Source organism: Poecilia reticulata, linkage group LG21, assembly GCF_000633615.1.
Source record: "Poecilia reticulata strain Guanapo linkage group LG21, Guppy_female_1.0+MT, whole genome shotgun sequence".
NCBI classification, from domain to species: domain Eukaryota; kingdom Metazoa; phylum Chordata; class Actinopteri; order Cyprinodontiformes; family Poeciliidae; genus Poecilia; species Poecilia reticulata.
The window spans coordinates 10,091,705-10,111,626 of record NC_024351.1 but is presented as its reverse complement, the minus strand read 5'-3'; the positions used below and the strand labels follow the sequence as shown (position 1 = coordinate 10,111,626).

The following is a 19,922-nucleotide window of genomic DNA, read 5'->3' as shown; positions in this document are numbered from 1 at the left end:
GGAGCGGTGTTTAACCGGTGAGTGAAGACGCAGGCAGGACCCAGGATGTAGCGGTAAATGATGAATTTAATGATAAGGACTTCTCAAAAGGAACAACAGGGAGACAGCACGAGGAAACTGATAGCACGGAGAAGGTGACATCAACCAACAAGGAATAGACATTCAGTAGACAAACTATGACAAGCGATAGACAAGGACCCGACGAAGAATACAGACAACAGGGGAGACTAAATACACACGRGGCAATCACGGGAACGAGACACACCTGSGAGACAATCAACGGGGAAAGACGCAGAGACAGGACYMACAGGGAACAGAATCACACAGAAACTAGAAAATAAACACATAGAACCACGGATCATGACAAGACCTTTACTTTCATGTTCTCCTCTGGAATGTCCTGGCTAAATTTCTCCATTAATTCTCATGTCATATGAACTTACTAATTCCAAGTCCATTTGGAGACGTGAGTTGTATCCGAATCTTGGACAACTCTTTCAATTAAATCGCTAAAGCTAATTTAGGATTTAATGCTGTCCTGTCCCCTTCTGTGTTACGGCCTGAACTGAAACATTCAAAAATGTAGAAGTATGTCTGTAATCCATCCCCATCAGGGTTTTCAACAATAAGGTTGCAAAGCTCTTGTGAGAGCTGTTTTTTTCTATCTATTCTTGAGTGAAACGTTGGTAATTAGGAATCTTCTCAGACCACCAGCAGATACTCAAAAAGCAGCAGACATTAACTTGCGCTGATGAGGCGGTTGCTTTCTAAATTCTAACAAACTTTTTGTGATTTTCTTGGCTTTATGTTTTCTTTTTGCTCTTCTTTGTATTCATGTCTCAAATACTTATTTCTTGTGTCATTCCACTTTTATTACAAATAATCCATGAGCTAATTTGTGTTGGGTTTTCTGTTTGTCTGAATTACTTGTGAGTTTTCAATCAATATGCTAACTAGATATATATTCACAAAGAGAGATTTCTATGTGTAGTGTCTAATGGCACTACATATGTAAAAAATAGATATATTTATTTATAGAGGCCTTTATAAAGGGCCTTTACATTTCTGAGCCAGTCTTTCGATGAGAGTGAGTGAAAAAGGTAAAGAGTGTCTGAATGTGCTTAAAGGCAGTTGAAGGTATAGATCGCTGCAGTTGAAGGCTGTACTAAATGTAGCTGGAGCTTTATGTTTAGAGGTAACAAAGCCAAATATGTGAAGCTGCGTGAGCTGTTTATACTTTTGAGTCCTTTTACAATTCAACTTTCAGATTCTCCCCAGGTAGTGTGCACCGATCTGCAACATGAGCTTGTTTGAAATAAAATCATTCTTTACTCAGAAAGGTGTGTGTGTGTGTCTGAGAGTTTTTGCACAGAGGTGTTTGTAAAGGCGACAAATCCCAGTAAATACACTCCTTGCTTGCTCCATACTTATTGTTCCTGCTGCACATTGCAACATTTTCATGTGTCTTTCATACGCTTCCACCCCCCCCCCCTTTTTGCATCACTAACGTAATTTATTTTTCTTCTCTTTCAACTTTTCCCTCCAGCAGCTGCCTCGTAGGTGAATCACGGGTCTCCATTTGGTCCTGTCCTCTGTCTCCACTAAACTTACTCCAACTAACTTCATGTAATCTTTCACCAAATCCACAAATCTCCTGTTCGGTCTTCCTCTCAGCTTCCTGACCTGTGGCTCAAACCTCGGGATCCTTCTACAGATCTAATCATTGTCTCTCCTCTGAACATGTTCAAACCATTTCAGCCTGGCTTCTCTAGCTTTATCCCCAAAACATCTCACATGAAATGTCTCTCTGATGTAATTATTCGCGATCCTTCGTCACTCTCAAAGAGAACCGCGACATGTTGAGCTCTGCAAGCTCTAGTTTTGTCTATAAACCATAAAACGTTGCTGCTCTCATCACTTTTCATGTGCACTAATTAGTGATGTTTCTACACTAACTGTTAAGTTTATTTTATAAGTGTCTTTTTTTTTTTTTTTTTTACAGAACTGGCAGGGGATTCATCTGCAGAAAGAGAAACCGACCTGACAGGCAGTGTGAGGATTATAAGGTTCGCTTCAGCTGCCCTCTTCCTTACTGTGGTGACATAGGTAACGAAAAGTAACTTTTATGCTATTAAGAGAAATATACTTTTTTTTTTTTTATTCTTTTACAAAAATTCCAATTAGAATAGAGCGTGCATTTTTAATTTCTTTTGTCCGCTGCAGTGTGCTGGACCAACTGGTATGCCAGAGATGACCCCTCTGTAACCAGTGAGTGGGAGACTCTGGAGGATCTGCAAAGTGAAAACCCAGGAGAAATTTGCCAAGAGCCTGTGTACATCCAGACTGTTAGCACCCACACCTTGTCCCCGGCTAGCTACACAGGGGAGAACTTCTTTGTGTAAGTTCCCTTTGAAAATAAGCATTCACACAGAACATCCTCCTTCCACCAACAACAACAGTAGACTTGTAGGGTATGCAGCCTTTCTTGTTTGCATTTTTTATTTTTTATTTTTTGCACGATCCAAAGAATAAACAAAACACAACCTGTTAAAGACAGTTGGCATGTGAATAACTATGACTAGGAGATTTTGATCGAATTCTCTGAAACATGAACAAATGTGCGTATGTCTAAAATGTTAACAGTACAAACGTTGGCAAAGCTAGAATCTAACACTACTATACCTACTAAGTTTTTATCCTTTGTAGGTTTAAGAGACACTTTGGAACCAGTCTATGATGTCACTAGCTAAACCTTAAGTAGATCCCCTAGAGCAGCTAACGCTGTAAATAGATTCCCAGTCCATCTCTGGCACATCAAGAGCACACAGGATACACAAGTTTTATTTTATTTTATTTTTTCACAGGGTGTTTAGTGAGCTCTCTTCAGGTTCTCCTGCTTCCGCCCACAGTTAAAAAGTCTGACTGTTAATTAATCATGTCCATGTCAAAGTTGGAGCTTGCAATAACTACTTTTCAAAATTGGACAAATGTCTTCAAGTACTGATCTAGGTTTTTTTGGAACATCCCTATCTAGACATAAAGAATTGTTGACTCTATTTCTAAGCCATCTTGTGCCATCCTCACTTTCTCTGAACCGTTTTTTTTTTTTTTTTTTCCAGCTGCAATGAAGCAGCAGGTTTGATTTGCCGTCAAAAGGACCAAATGCCTGGGACCTGCAGGGACCACAAGATTCGGTTTGGATGTCCTTGCAGATAATGAGTCACGACTCTACCAAAACGAGAAAGGCAAAAGGAGGGAAACAGAAATTAAAAGAAAGAAAACATGTCTGTTTGTATCTAAGAAAAACAAATGACTTTGTGTTGATGAGTAATTTTGTAATTTTGAACTTAAGCAGAAGATCTTCCAGTTTTCTCTGACAAAAAATGTAAAGAAAAAAAAAAAGCCCTTCTCTGCCATGTTGTTTTTTCCCTCAAGCTATTTGTGGTCTAACGGTGCGGGAATATAGTCTAACTGCAAATAAAATGCATATTAAAAGCAAACCCCGGCTTGTGTGCAGGTTTCTGCAGTTCACTGACAACAGGATTAAAGTAGAGATGCGCCAACAGATCAATAGGACAATTTAACAAAATTATCTTTAACCCTGGTAAGTGATTATCTGGTGGTAACTAAACATTTGTTTCATAAGTGACAGCACTGTGAGACAAGACTTCTGTGGAATTTGGAGGAAATGCGAAAAGTGAAAGAAACGTCTAGGAGGGAAAACGCATTGCTTCTGTTTAAATCCATTTAGCGGCTACTTTTTTATCGATTTGTGGGCACGTGACGGCAGCATGGCAAGCGATAAAACACACTCCCTCCACCAGTCTGTATTCAGTCGCCAGAAAATTGCACTCGCTTTCTGTTTAGTGGCTAAACTTCTAAGTTGGGGGCGGTAACTCTTCTTCAGCTCAAATGCAGTGACAGCCAGGATGGGATTTGGCCTAATAGAAAAAAAAAAAAAAAAGAATGTGGTGTTAATTGAAAGCACAGAGGAAGAAGATGGCAGATGGAGGAGAAATGAAGAAGAAGAAGATATGGATAAGGAAAGTTTGTTTACTTTCCTTTCCTTTTTCTTACATCTTTTTTTCTGCTTTGCTCTCCTCCGCCTCTCCCTCTTCCTCTACTGTTTGGCCAAGTCCATCGCTGGCTGTCACCCCATTTCAGCTGAAAATTTGGCCAATCAGGTCAATCAGAAGAGTTATCACCCCCAACTGACAAATACACCCACTAAACAGACAGTGAGTGTAACTACTAAGCAAGAACGTACAAGTGGGTGGAGGGAGAGTGTTTTACTGCTTGCTCTGCCTCCAAATAAATGGAAATTTGGCCACAAAATAAGAGCTTAACGCATGAGCTGTTATGATCGATTAATACGCTTTTCGGGTTTGGCAGGAGTGTGACGCCGTGCAGGAACCTTTCTGTTAACATTGTCTGCTCCGAACTTGGGAAGCTTCTGATAAAATCTGGAATCCATTATTGTAATAACAGCAAACCTTTAAAACCTAGCAGTCACTGTTCAATCTTGAACAAGGAGAGAGATGAAGCCGGATAACAGGACAGTGAATATTACAGTAAAATCCATATTGCACATTTGTATACATGCACATTTATACACTACACATATGTGTATATTCTTCAGTCTGATGGTCAAAGCTGACTTCATTCTCACAGTGAACAAGTAGCGTTTTTAAAAGACATGCGTAAACTTTTATAGAAAGAATTCTGCTAGAATTTCCTCAGCATACTGACCCTAATAAGCACATCTAGAGTATGAGCAGCATAATTAAAGTTGTCTTTTTCTTCCCCAGTTAAATTTATTCCCGTTTAGAGCATAATATAGTTTGCTTTCAGAGTAGGGCCAGTGCAATAATAACCGTCCTCTCTGCTCTCCGGCTTAAATAACACCACCGCTATGGTTCGAGCAAAATTGCTCCTGGCGTGAGGCTACACTCGCACATGAGCTTGCACACCCCGGAATGCACTCACACAGTCTCACACACAAGTGCGCATAAACAGCGAGGAGGGCTGGAAAATGCAAGATGATTCCTGCTACCTGAGCGGCTTCAACATTTCCTCGGGAGATGAGTTGTAGCGATAGGTGCCGAGCAGAAAACTCTGCGGCGCGTTGCACAGAATGTGAAATGAGCAGAGGCAACTTTTTTTTTTTTCTGCTTCCTGCTCTTGGAAAAAGCGTGTGTTCTTTGGGTAGCTTGCCAGGCTTGCATTGCATCAACTGTTCTGCGTTTTGGTGCCATTTAGATTTCAGCATCCGTGCCCGCCTTTCGGTGAGGCTTTTGCATGAGAAAGGAAGTACGACGAGTCGGTGAAGGGAGGGAGGCAGAGTGGGTGCAATCTGCCGATCGCCCACACCCCACCACCTCCCCTTCACCTCAGCCAACCTATATCTACGCCGTTACGATAAAACTCAAGAGGCAGACTCTGCCAGTGTGCGGTGGTGAAATAAAATGAAATACACAAATCCGAAGAGCAACAGAAGTGTCGAAGCCTCAGAGCATTATGGCATTCTATTCTCTTCCATTAATCTCCCAATATTCCATGTCTGTGAAGACCTATTTATAGACCAGGACATGATTAAGTGGTTAAGCACTGTGCCACAAAGGGAACCAAGCTCATTTTCTCTTTTACTTCCTCTCTCGGTTTTTTTTTCTCTACCTACATCTCCTTCTCTCTGCCTATTCCTTCATGACTTCAAACACTCTTTTGTATTCTCCATTTTCTCTTTATCCCCTTGTATTCGTAAGCATAAACTACTTTTTCTTTTTTTTTTTTTTCCCAAGTCCAGGCTTACTTATTAGCCGTCAGTGAAAGTCTGTCTCAAAGGGTAGGGATAAGTCCTTAAATTCAATTTTTTCCCCATTAGACAGCTAGACAAAAGGGATTAGCAGAAGTGCTAATTGTGACGAGGATATACAGCATGAATGACAACCTTGACTTAGGAAGATGGAGCTTCCTTCCACCAAGTTTTCATCACTCCGTCAAGCTGGATCAAGACTGAAAGGTGCCCAACGAGTTGGGTACAGAGTAGGAGAATATCCGCAGAGGGAAACCTGCGTGCAAGGTGTCCTTGAGTGGAAGTAGAGCACAGCACAGGGATAAATTGTTAAGCTCATTTTAATGTGCAGAGACATGATTAATGGAGGAGTGGAGTGAAGAGGAGAAAAAGGAAGAGAAAAGAGGAATGACCTCAGCCAGCTCAAGATCGTCCTCTTTAATTTATTTTTTTTCCCTACTCACACCACTGAGGGCATGCATGAGATCAGGTCTCTTCTTTTAGATTCCACACCCAGGCCCTACCAGCTGATCCACCTCCTGGTTTTTTTTTCTTTCGTTAGTCTGTTTTTGTTCTTCCTTTTTTTTTTTTTTTTTTGTCGAGGCTTACGTGGCAGCATATTTCTGCAGAGTGGATCTGGCGCAGGGCTTAATGTAAATACTGAGGACTTCCATAACAAGTATTTGTCTATTTAAGGCACTTAAAGGATCTTTGTGAGGAAGAGGAAAAACACGCTCAAAATGTGAATAATCTGATTTTTCATTTTATTTTTTTCTTAGACAGACAGGTCGGGGATATAAGGTTGTAGAGAAACTTAAAGCAGGGTTAGAGTCCAAAACAATATCCCTAGTTTTTAACATTTCAAAGATCAGTGCTCATCTTTAAAGATGAGAAGAGTACAGGGCAACTGCAAGCATCAAGACAAAGGACAATACTTCAGAGGCTGCAAAACAACTGACATTTGGTTGAAGTTTCACCTTCCACCAGGACCGTTCCTCATAAATACAAATTCACAGCAAACCTTTCATATTTGGAATATCAAATCGAAAACCCCTTCTACCATTTCCTTCCATTTACATAATTTTGCATGGCTCCATATGTTTTAATCCACAGCTATTTGCAACCACACAACTACCGCACTATTTAAACATTCCTTTTTATCGGTCCAACACATTTTGCTGCGCCGCCTGGCAGCTGGTAAAAACCCTCTCTGCTGCAGCAGCCAGTACATGTTCCTTGAGCTATTTTTAATAAATCCCTAACCTGGTACTTTTGATCATTCTTAAACCCATGCGTCAAACATGCTTTTAATCGAAAGACACAAATTTAGCGTTTTTATGACATTGTAAATTTGATTCACGGTGGATTATGTGCAAAACGAATGCTTTTCCTTCCATCATTGAGCAGTGGAAAACCAACTTTAAATCCCTCTTACCAGAGCGATAAGAGCCTAAAAAGCTATTAGAGCATGACTCCTGAGAGATGAACAAGACAAAAGATGTGATGCCTTTACGTTTATGGAAGGTGGGAACACTACCAGGCTATTTTCACTCCAACGCGTCATATTAGTTGTGCCAGCTTCTTCCTTCCAGCTGCTCCTGTTCTCTACCTCTTGGGCACATTTTGTTTCTTGTCACACTAGCTGATCCCTCGATTAAAAACATTGAATGCTGAGAGGGTGTTATCCTTGTTCTGAGTTCTTGATCCTCAATGTCTGGGGGTGCCTGCTGGGCCCAGCCGTCCCTTGCTGAAACCGTTGATCCCTGGATCTTTGTGGAAATGATTGCACAACTGGAATGGGTTCTTAAACATGCCAAGTGTGTTTACCTTGCCTAAAACCTCGTGGAGAAAAACAATTTCAGATCCAGACATCAAATGGCTGCAAGGCACTGTTCGACCAGCGTTCCCTACTGACTACTAGAAGCACAGCGGTCTCAATTGAATTTAGCACAGTTTATAAATGTTGCCTCAGTTCACAACAAATGTCAAACATGTCAAATTTAAATCAAGCTCTATAGACTCCAAGTTAGCCATGATAGTCAAGAAATGCAATGCAATACAAACAACAGCTTTGCTAGGAATAAATAGAAACCAAATCAATCACAATGATATGTAGCCAGCCGGACAGACAGACAGACAGACAGACAGACAGACAGACAGACAGGATGTACACAGCATGTAATGGCAATTTGTATAACGTTTTCTTTTCAAGCAAAGCCACCACTGAAATGGCAGCAATCTCACATCATGAGCAAGCAAGTGGAGACAGTGGAGAGGAACCACTCAATTTTAACAAGAAGAAACCTCCAGCGAGGCAGGTTCCATATGGGAAACTTTCTGCCACAACCAGTTGGTTTGTCTTTTCTTAGAAACAAACAAAAAACAAATGAGCTAATAACAAGCATCAGGAGACAGTGTCAATAAAGCTGTAGACAAATCTATTTGTTTCCCATTCACATTGTCCATCCCAATCGCTCCAATTACACTGACTGAAGAGAAAAGTTCATTTGAGGCATCCTTGCAACAAAATGCAAAGCCTAGTGAGTTTCTCTGTTATTCTCCAGTTTGTTTCTCTGCAGGAAAGCCTTTGGCACTCACCAGTCCAATGGGGAAAGTCACTTTTTGCAAGCATTGCCAAGATTTCGACTTGAAGGCCAAACCATGAAGGCAGACAGATGCATCTGTCCACAGTCTCTCTGTTCTTCTCTTGGAAATCTTTCTCTCTTCCCCTCTCTCTCACCCTCTCTCTCTTTAGCTCTCTCTCTCTCTGTCTGTCTCTCTCTCTCTCATATACACACGTACACATGCAAACACAAACATGCGCTGGGGGTTGCTTCCTCATCGTTCACACAGAGAAATGCCCTGTAAGGACATCCTTATCCAGCAAACCAGACTCAGCTGGATCCTCTGCAATAACAACTCCAGCCGTCCACCATCCAATCAACTGGGCTTACTGCTGTGTGGGTGTGTGTGTGTGCGTGTGTGGGTGTGTGTGCATGATGTCTTTTTCTAAGATCTGTAACCACAAGGCACATGGAGTATTTATTTCCCCAACAAAAACAGAGGCATGAACAAGTCATACAAAATGAATATTGAAAAGGAAAATACAATTTATTATAGCTTATTTGTGGTCCGTCGGGTTGGGGGTTCTGATAGGAGAATCCCAGCATCTCATTCAAAAAGAAATTCTTCTGTTGAAATTTTCAATGCATATGCTGAGAGCTATAAATAGAATGAAAACTAATGTGAAAATTTTCTGCGTAGTGACGATTGACTGTGGCGGATTATGTCGCTGGAAAAGTTGAAAACGTTTCGTTGGATGTTTGACTTTACTGTCTGGCAAAATGGGTCAGTTTTTCAGTCCATTAAAAGTTTTAATTATTGTGAACTCAATCCGAAACTTAAACTGCTTTTTCACGTACTCACGTTTAACTTAGTAATGTTGTAATTCACTTGAATTAATCACGTTCTCATTTGCGAAACATTTAAAGTGCTGTATAAAGATATAGAGACAAAATCTTATGAATTTGAAATACACTGCTCAAGAAAAAAACCACTTAAACAACACAATATAACTCCAAGTAAATCAAACTTCTGTGAAATCAAACTGTCCACTTAGGAAGCAACACTGATTGACAACGGGGACCCTCGTCGGGTCAATCAGTGTTGCTTCCTAAGTGGACAGTTTGATTTCACAGAAGTTTGATTTACTTGGAGTTATATTGTGTTGTTTAAGTGCTCCCTTTATTCTTCTGAGCAGTGTGTCTTCTGAAATCTATATGTAATTGTTAATTATGTTACCTGCCAATATATAGTTTCTTGGGGTTTTGATTTTTCAACATTGAATGTCAGTCCTGCTTATCATAGGCAAAAATACCTAACTAGACTGGATAATATATACATTTAAAGAGTACATTTTACAGATATGTTATTTTTAACTATTAGTTGTCTGAATCATTGACACCTTAAAATCAACATCAATGACTACAGTGTATTCATATTTATCTCCTTCAAATTCAAATTTGAACTCACCATGCATTTGCTACAAATAGGGTGTAGATAGCATGCAATAAAATGCTATTACTACTACTTAACTGCATGCAGACAAAAATGAGCATTACTCTGGCTTATCTACTACAGAAATGTATTTTTAGAAGTGTTCAGGTTTTGTCCCATTTTCCAATAAGGCTGGGGAATCGTCTTTGCTGATCAAATCAGAAGGAAATAATACATTTAAAAATGTAAGACAATGTTTGCTTTCAGATCGATGCAACTAGTTATTATATCTTGTGTTACAGCTACTAGATGCAGTTAGTCAGCACGCTGCACACCACAGCCTGGTGTGCAGCTGTGGTGTGCAGCAGTGATTAAGGCTGCGGAAAACAATGTGGATGACTGGGCAGGCCCATGATCTGTGTGCCAGTTGTTTTGTAATAATGTTCTAAAAACAATAAAAGTTCTGAAAGTCTTTTCAATGAGAAATCGAAGACTATTCCTGCAGACATGAATGCCTCCACATCATACAGGTGGTCCTGGCGTGTTTCCTTTTCACCTTCAACAATGTCCAATTATTCTCCTTGTTCTGCCACTCTCTTTCTGGTGCTAGATAATCCATCCTCACATTGTACTCTGGAAAATGTTTACGGCTGCATGACAGTGTGGACAATTCAGCTCTGGGCCAAATATAGGTGAGCAGTTAACTAAGACCTGTAAATGGATCTGATTCAGGGTCTTTTTGTCTCCTCCTCTCACCCCCCAACAGCCTGTTCCAGAGTGAGTTAGCGTTATGTGGGGATGCTAAGTGTGTGTTTCTCTTAAACTTTCATTTCATTGGCTGAAACCAATAACAAAAGTATGTGAATAGCCCATAAATTGTGGTAAGTTGATGATGTTTGAGTTTCCCCCAACACCCAAAAGCAATTCAAATTTTCTCTGTAAACAAGCTGAATTCAAATGCAAAAGTTTACCATTTTAAAGTATTCGAAATTGTTATTTAAAGCATGGCATGAATCCTTTACAACTTCAACTGGTATATTTTACAAAAAAAATAATAATAAAAAAATCACTATTTTCTTAGAAATTTTTCTTTTTTTTCTTTTTTCCTCCATTTCTACTTTGGTGACCTATTTCCAGTTTTTCTATGATACACCACATGTTTATTATTCTTAAAATGACAGTAAATGTTGAGACAAATGTTCTCTAAAAGTAAAGAAAAGCAAAATAATCATACTATAAACATTTGATTTCTCTTTGCAAGTGTTCCACTAATTCTACACAGCCTGTCATGTATTTGTGACAGCCTATCAGTAGGCTTACAGACAACAGGTTCAATTTCATCACATTCCTCACTTTTGTGATATATGAGTGTTCCTGTAATAGTTTGAAGTCACAACTGGAACTTAAGAGTGCGGCAGCCGAAGTAAGTCTGCCTAACTGCAGTTGCTAGAAGCAGGGATTTGTGGGCATTCGTCAGCACTAAGTGGAAGTGACAGTATGGAGAGAGGTCCTAATTACTGTCTCACTTGACTAATTGTCGTCTCTGAAGAATGTATTCCCACTGAGGGCCCTGGGATTTTTTGAGAGCTATGCTGAAGATATATAGACCTTCACCACGCTGTGTTCAAAGGCATTTCCACAAATGGTAAGTGTAAATACACCAAACTCAGAACTGCTAGAGTGAGGCACAAACACTGCACTGCATTTGCTCGGAGACAAACAGGGATAGCACAGCAAGAAAAAGGAACAGGGTTATACATTTTGCATGTGTGAAGAAAGTGCATGCATTTCTGTTGGGTCTTGCCAATGTGTTAAAACATCCTTAGCCACAGTCATCTTGACAAGATGTAATGAATCCATCTGTGGCCTTCACAAGCCAAGGATGTTAAAATAACCTGTAGCATTCAAAATAATGCAGCAGACATGAGCCTTTAGTGCGGGCGCAAACACAACTGAATGAATCTCTTCTTTTTCAGGGTCTTACCATTCAAAGTGCATCAGCTTTTCGTTTCCATGGTTTCCTTCTCTGTGCCAGTGCTATCTATCCACCAGTCTGCCTGTGTAAGAGAGCGAGGGAGGGAGTGTAGTGCAGACAGAAGGAGAGAGAACGCTTTTTGCAGTGGTTATCTCTCCTTTGCATAAAAGTCCCCTTTGCATTAACTGCTCTGTGAATGGAGTTGGAATAAACGCACCAGCCAGTTCACAAAGATGTCTCTGTGGGTTACAAGTGAGTGTATGAACTCCTCTAATTTGTGCTCTCCTTCAAAAATGACAGTGTGATGGTGGATGAAAAATAAAAGATCATCCGTCAAACGGCACAGGGGTATTTTCCTATTAACAACAATAAACTAGAGGAGCGGGGTTTCAGTTCAGTATTACAGTGTGGCAGTCTGCCATTCCCATATCTCCCTGTTGTGTAGCCGGGTTACACAGAGTTGTTACATATTTATTGGTTGTTGTAGAAAGAAAAAGTTTGGAGTTTATGACTGGTAGCAAAGATCTACTTGTCATGTCCGATGGCATCTTTCTGACCCACATCCAAAATCACACTCTGCAGCAAGGTGGGAGTACAAGGATTTACTTACAATATGTAAACAGAAGTTAATGAATGAAGGCATTCCTTTCTGGGACAGGTTGAGGATTTATCTGGTGGAAGAGAGACAGGTTAGCAGCAGGTTTAGAGATGCATTTGACAGTGGATTGTTTCTTTGAGTGGAAACAAGCTTACAGTTCCTTAGAATTACAGGTAGAAAGCGCAGTGAGAGGGATCTGGGTGAAGGAGCTTGATGGACTTGAGATGAGTCTTTGAGGTTCAGGAACTGACCAGAGGAGAGCAAGCAGGCAGGTGGGACTAGAGCTGCAGAAAACAACATGGATCAGGTTTGTTCCAAACAGGTACTTGCTTGAGAGCATGCATGTGGCTGAACATGTTCTGAGATGAGAGAGCAAAAGTATGTATGGCTGGAGATGAATCTTAACTTGATCTTCACAAAAACGCTAAGTTGCTCAAAAGAACACTAGGAGAGGCACAAATAAATTCTGACAGGTTTGAAACAACAGTGACAGATAATCATCCAGCTAGTGGTTGTGTTGCAGGTCCTTATATCATCAGTGGCCGCCCTATGAACAGGGCTGCTCACTAGCAGAGATCTAACTATATGAAAGATTGTCACACACACCCAAATCCTGATATTACCCCCTCATCAAAGGCTGCCACCTGGTGGCCCAGACAAGCATGACAAACAAGAAACCTCAAAATCACGGATCAACTGGGGATCCAAGATGAGGGAGTGAGAAACCCAGAACAGCTCCTCAGGATCGTAACCCTTCTAGTCGAATCGGTACTGGATGCCCCTCCCACGGCACTGGACATCCATTAACCATCTGATTGAGAAAGCAGGGAACTCACCAATATCTCGAGCGGGTGGAGGGGGATCTGAAAGGAGGGCACAAAGGACTTCATACCATAGATTTGTTCAAAGAAATATGAAATACTGGGTGGATCCATAGACTCTCAGGACGCTTGAGGCGAACATAGATGTGGCTCAGGACAGAGGTTATGTCAAAGGGACCAATGAATCTGGGGGAAAGTTTCTCATGAAAATATTTGAGAGTCATTTCTCTGGTGGAAAGTTATATCTTTTGCCCAGAAAGGTATTGACATGCTGCAAGTCTCTTGAATTGACAGGAACTCTGGCTGCAAGAGCAGAAGTAAACAGACCCAAGAGATGAACGGTGGTCCTCACTCTGATAAAATCTCCTGGGACATCCTGTGAAGACAGAAAACAACGTTTTACAAGGAGCTGAGCTGTTTCAAGAGATTATGAGAGATCAATATAATGAAGTGACAAGCCTTAGACGAGCAATCTATTATAGTTAAATAGAGATGGTAGATCATTGACATATGTGACCCTGGATATGATAGACAAGTACATAGCTCTTTACATCAGGCCTCAAGGGCCAGAGTCCAAGGTCCAACACACTGGAATCAGATTTTTAAATTGGTACCTACCTAAAACAAATAATGGGGTCATTATTTGTTTTAGGTATGTTGAAGCAGAGACACGTAAATGTTGCAGGACACTGGCCCTTGAGACCTGGATTTGAGGTATTAGCTGTGTGTGCCCAATGAATGAGTCTGGACCTTAGAGCAAAGGAAACATAGAACTTAATGGATGTCCAAGCCCCATTTTCAGACTCCGAACGTTGAGCCTCCAAAACCTAGTCTCTGTGGATTCCATGAAAGGGCCACCATGATAAATGAAGTGGGATGACAGAGGCGACTGTTGGTTCATTGTCTGGAGAAAATTGTTAAGAAAGAGCATTGGGCTTAGTGCTTTTGGAACCCAGCCTATAAGACATTATAAAATTGAAACAGGACAAGAAAAGTGACCATGGTGACTGTCTCGGGTTGAGACAATTAGCCTCTTGCAGGTAGGCCAGATTCTTGTGGTCTGTCCAAACAATGACAGGATATTTGGCTCACTTTAGCCAATGTCACCACTACCCTATACCTAGTTTGATGGCTGGAAGTTCCCCATCTCCTATGTGATAACTTCTCTCTGCTTTTGCGATCCAAATCTATTTTAATTCTTAAATATTTGTTAGATCAAAACCTATATATGGTTTGAAGCTCCACTCATACCTGATGACATTTCAGAACCCAGCATGTTATGTTGGGAAAATAAGCTTTTTCTTGTGAATACGAAATGATTAAATTGCATTACGCACAGATGAATCACTCAATTTAAATAAATTCAGTATGTTTATATAACTCATGTTTACAATGGATATCATTAAATACCATCAAACATCAAAGGCATTTCAATGACAGAAATTTCTTTCTTAAGCAGAATTATAACTAAATCAACCTAATCATATACGTAGTTGAATGCTTATTCGCATTCAACTACGTACATACTAAGTAATTCCAAGTTATAACACAATGCAGAGAAATGTATTATTATTACATGCCGTTACTAATGCTAGCGCTTTTTCTATACTTAAAAGCAGTCGACTGCAGAGTTGTTCACTTTACAGCAATTTTCCACATTAAGAAGTCATGTGGTGACATTGGAAAGGAACTACTCCTGCTTAACAGGAAAAGACCTCCGGGAGAACTCAGCTTTGTGTGAGTACCCATCTACTGCAAAGGACTCAAGGTTTGAGAGGACAAAACAGAAAGACCAAAACCACAGTCGCCCAGATCCAATAGTACTTTCTTTGTAAAAGAAAAAGACAGAGTTAATGGGAGCATTAGCTCTTTCAATGTCTTCTTGGAGAGTCACACAGCTAAACAGATGAGCTGGACGGCGGTATAAACTATGGGAAGAGAAAAACGTATTTGTAGTTAGTGGCAGAAGTAGGCACTTGAAGGCATTTATCCATGAGAGAGACAGAGTTATTCACAGAAAGACACCACAAAGTGTATTCTCGGTAGAAAATTAAGATATTGACAGCAATATCTCAGCCAACAGACCCATCTATGTCTAAAGACCAAAACACTGGGCTGGGTGCACCTTCTGTGGAGAGGGAAAAATAAGAAAGAACATAAAGTTAGTCACAACAATATTTGAAGATGATGCATAATTGGAAATTATTAGGATAAAAAGCAGAGTAGTTATTATGTTCAATAGCGTTTCTACATCATAGCTAGAGAGAACGATCAAACTTATCCAATCCATTTTAACAAAAGGTTGCTCAAAAAGTAAAAGGTCTTTCATCTTCAAGTAGACGTCACAATGATCCATAACAGCAAGTGAAGACAGAAGACGTCTCACTGCTGCTAAATGACTTGCACCCAGAAAACACTGTATATTTAAACCTCTTGTGTTGAGATGACATGAATTAACTTTTTATCACTACAAAACTTCCTTTCAGCAACATAAGGACATAAGCATGTTGTTATTTTGAAATATAGCCAGGAATGTAGATTTTTAAGTATTGCTTTTCTTGGCTTCTCTAGATGTGTTTTCTCTGAGCTCAATAAGGATTCCTTTCATGCTGTCTAAGCTCTGCTGACTTATATGAAAACCCAGAATTTCTCCATAATTATGCTAATGGTCCAGATGGTAGCATGATGAGTGCCATTCTCTTTGATATTCACACACTTCAGAGTGCTGGTGTGCAGACCCACGCACCCCGACACAGGTTCAAAGTCAATGTTCACACCACCTACTTGATTCCATGTAATTACTTCGTTTTTCCTTTAGCTCATACAAGCGCCCTCTCCACTGTTAAATGCATTTGCTGGTATTTGTTAGGGGGATTTGACAGATCATGTGAAGTACAGCGCTCTAKCACTTCAGMAAAAAAAAAAAAAAAAAAAAGCAGTGATGACGAGTTTATTCAAACGGTTGTATTATAATTGGAATTCTGGAGGGAAATAAATATAAACAAGCGGCCAGAATAACCACTGCATGAGCCCACTTCGGTAACCTGTTAGTGGATATTTTAAATCAGTGGAGATTAACTCTCCGAACATCATTTAAATACACTGTGGGCCACCTATAAATACTGATAGGCTTTATTTAGAGCGTTTCTTCACTCACAGGCAAGTCATTCACACTTAAACCTCACAATGACTGTGTTCATCCACACTTGGACCGCGGTGGCACCGATCAAAGAGCTTCTTTCACTTCCCCACAGGGATTAAATAGCCATCCATCCTCTCAGGGCGGAGGTGTGCTGCTGTACCTTTGCTTCCAGCTGATGCACTGGCCTATGAAGAGCTGGTCACGGGGGCGGGCACTGAGAAGGTGCATCCAGATAGTCCACACAAGAGCGACGGATATGCATCTCCTCGCCGCAAAAGACATGTAACGCAGCTCAGCCTTTTTTAAAAGAAGCGCTAATCAGATAAAAGGTATTATAGACTCTAAAGATAAAGTCGTACAAATGGCCAGCATCTGCAATCTTTTCCCATGCTAGAAATATCTGTTCATACAGGAAGAATTCCTCACTCTCAAACACTGAAGTTTGTTGCCTCAGAGGCTTTTAAGTTTAAGTAGAGATATTTGCATATGTTAAAAAAAAATTCAATCCTTCCGGCATCTTCTGTCGACATGACAGATTTGTGGTTCTGCCAATTTTAACTGGTTCCATTCCACTCCTCCCACACTGCTGGGTAGAAGGATTGCTTATTGAAATGCCATAAAGGGGATTTTGACAGGGAATTTGAGAATGGCAACGAACATGAAGTAGGCCTACACAGCTGAGTGACTGACATTTATAGTCTGGAGTGCTGTTTTTCAGCAAAACATCTGCTGCATAGGCTGCTTTATCTTGCCCAGATGTGAACACAACCTAAGTCATTATAGGCCATTATATTGCCTGCTTCGGCATCTAGAATTGCGATGTCTCTTTCAATGGAGCTCAATGATGAATAAACAATCAGGAACACACCTATGTGCCTTGCAAACATATACCCTTTAAGCTTTTTTCTCTTTTTTTTTTTACATTTTGTCATGTAAGGAACAATAAACCTCTGTGAATTTTAAGAAGATGCTATATGAGGGGCTGAATACAGTTGGATTCATCCCCTAAAATCTGATTCAACACATTAAGTTACTGCGCACTATGATATTAGAGTACAGTTCGGCTGTGCGTAATTTAGTCTCAGTATAAATACAGCTGTTCTTTGAAGGCCTCAAGGTCTGCAGTGTCATGAAGATCAAGTACAGATTGCACAGGTCAGGGATAGTTGTAGAGAGGTGTAAAGCTTGGCTAGACAACGTCCAAACAATATCCCAAACTTTGAACATCGGGGGGAGTTCAGGTCAATCCGATATTTAAAAGTCAAGACAGTGTGGCACAGTTGCAAATTTGTGACTGTTCATCTGAACTGACATGTAGGGCAAGAACAGAGTTAATCAAGGCCATTGATTAGAGAAGCAGCCCAGAGGCCCACTTTAACTATGAATGAGCAGTACAGATCCGCAGCTGAAATTGGAGCTTGTCGACACAAATCTGGTCTTTACAGAAGGGTTGAACAAGATACAACAAGTCGATTTGTAATTAGCCACAAAGAAGAAATTAAACAAAAAATACACTTTTTGGTCTACATGGTCTACTTCAATAAAGCCCACTTAGCTTTGGAGTATTACAAAAAAAATCTAAATAAAACACGTAACATGTGTTTTTAACAAGACAAAATGTCAAAATGCTTTCCTGGTTGTAAAAACTTTTGCAAAACACAATTTGGAATATCAACTACATAATAGTCACATCTCAAACTGGTGATGAGCATATGTTTCGTCACCCCACTGAGTTTCCCAAGGAGGACTTTCTTGTAGGGGGGAGAAAAAAAACCCCATCAGATGATAGTTTTGGAATCAGAAGAAGCTTTTCTGTCACAGGGCCATGTGCGCACTTTGCATATCCGCCCATCTCACCAACAGTTCTTCGAGTGCTTGGCACCAAGTTTTAGGGAGGCAGAGAAACTGCTATAAAGGTGGAATTAATTAGGTTTCCCACTCAATCCCCTCTCTTCATTGATACGCCGTCCCTCTCTCTTTTCCCTCTTTTGCATTTTTCCTCTGTGGATAGTCCATCTCATTCTCTCTCTCTTTCTGTCTCTCTCTCTCTCTCTCTCTCTTCTGCCCTCTCGCTCACTCACGCTTTCCGTCTTTGTGGTGCGCGTTCACAGCACCAACCTTGGCTCGACGTCAGAGGCTGTGCAGCAGTGCAGTATAATGGGAGAGCAAGCAACACAGAGAGCCTCATAGGGGGGCTGCATATCGCTGCTGTATCCTCTGCTTGGCGCTCTCCAGTAGCCTCACCTAAAGCCCGTGCCCGGGCTCCCCCTCCTCCACGCCGGATCCGTACCCTTCGACATGGATGTCCCATCATCCCTCGACCCCGAGGATTGTCGTTTCTTAGCGCAGTGAAGAGGGAGACGGACGACAGGGGTGACGGAATTATGCCGGGATCGCGAATGGATTTGGGGAAAGCGCGAGTGACCATGCCGTGATCTTGCACATCCAGGGCCGCCGATACCCCCTGCCTTTGCCCGTCAGCCGTAGACGAATCACGGGGGAATCAAGCCCGCCGCGCACCGGGGAGGAATTATCCACTGTGCATTTGCTTTGAAAACATCATGAAGATTACCTCCCATCATCTGATGATAACCGGTCTCGCTATCAGGTTCAACCTCAGGCTGATCCCGCTTCTGCTGCTGTTTCTTGGATACACTCGCGGGATGCCGCACGTTCTAAGATTTGGTGAGAAACCGTACAATCTGTTACAAAGTCTACTGGCCACACTGATCAGATGTCTTGTGCGCTTGTCTGTTGCTCGCATTTTGAGTGGAAATTTGAGGATGCACTTTGTCAAATGTAACGTTTTCGTCATATGCGTTGCAACTTTACTTCACCGTATAATATTTAGAGCTTAAGAGTTTTATCACGACCCGAACTCCATGGAGAAAATGCTTGGGTTTTTTTTTTTTAAATCAAACTTGAAGCCGCACTAACTCTTTAAAGACCGTACTGTATATGCTGGTGTTAGTATGCAACAGTTCCTGGCTATTGACTGCAAATGAAACTCAAGCAGCACCGCTTTGGGGCTTATATGTTCTAACAGGTACCCAGCCGGGCATCCCCGCATCTCCTTGGCCCTTTAAGCCCCCCCACTCCACAGCATGCCCGCTTGCATTGAAGGTTTCAGATGTAAACATCATCCCCGGGGCTCTGAGACGATACAATCTATCTGCGTCCTGTGGTGCTTTTCAGGTTTAATTCCACTAAAGCGCCTCTCATATAAAGATATTCCCGGGGTTTCTGCATGTGCTCAGACAGTAATTTAAACCGACTTGGGGAATTTGCCTTCAGCTCACTTTTAACTTTATAGAAACTGGCAAGCAAGTATTTGATGTTGTTGGCTGCGGTTGCCACTTTTTGTATTTCTCGGCTCGTAACTTGAAACGTAACGCATGTGCGCGCAAAGCAGCCGAAATCAGACCACTCCAGACTTCTACTGGTGCCTAATTAGATCCTCATCTCTCAGGATGGAGATGGAGAGGGCTTCTTGCCTCTCCATCCAGTCGCCGTATTTACGGAAAACACGTCGGAGTTGCACAGAAAGCGGATGTCATCAAGTGTTGACAACAAACTCCCTAATATTCTCATCCACCCCC

General features: G+C 41.2%; 2 protein-coding genes and 1 long non-coding RNA gene across 4 annotated transcripts in view; 2 read left to right on the top strand and 1 right to left on the bottom strand.

Moving 5' to 3' along the window:
• Positions 1-3,500, top strand: part of LOC103457460 (cell migration-inducing and hyaluronan-binding protein-like) — a 7,792-nt gene extending 4,292 nt beyond the window's left edge. Inside the window, exons 7-9 of the mRNA XM_008397598.1 lie at positions 2,003-2,106; positions 2,224-2,398; positions 3,120-3,500. Of these exons, the coding sequence (XP_008395820.1) occupies positions 2,003-2,106; positions 2,224-2,398; positions 3,120-3,216 (376 nt within the window). The 3' untranslated portion in view covers positions 3,217-3,500. The remainder of the gene's footprint in view (positions 1-2,002; positions 2,107-2,223; positions 2,399-3,119) is intronic.
• Positions 3,501-11,783: 8,283 nt separating this feature from the next.
• LOC108165772 (uncharacterized) lies at positions 11,784-13,553 on the bottom strand. Its single transcript, XR_001776100.1, has 3 exons — positions 12,516-13,553; positions 12,373-12,433; positions 11,784-11,844 (listed from the first exon to the last, which is right to left on the bottom strand). It is a non-coding gene; the product is annotated as an uncharacterized LOC108165772 (long non-coding RNA).
• Positions 13,554-18,339: 4,786 nt separating this feature from the next.
• LOC103457461 (glutamate receptor ionotropic, kainate 2-like) overlaps positions 18,340-19,922 on the top strand; it is an 84,977-nt gene continuing 83,394 nt past the window's right edge. Inside the window, exon 1 of one of the 2 annotated variants that reach the window (XM_008397599.2) lies at positions 18,340-19,008. In XM_008397599.2, coding sequence (XP_008395821.1) covers positions 18,885-19,008 — 124 coding nt within the window. In that variant the 5' untranslated portion in view covers positions 18,340-18,884. The remainder of the gene's footprint in view (positions 19,009-19,922) is intronic. The other variant, XM_008397600.2, reaches the window with a different exon arrangement.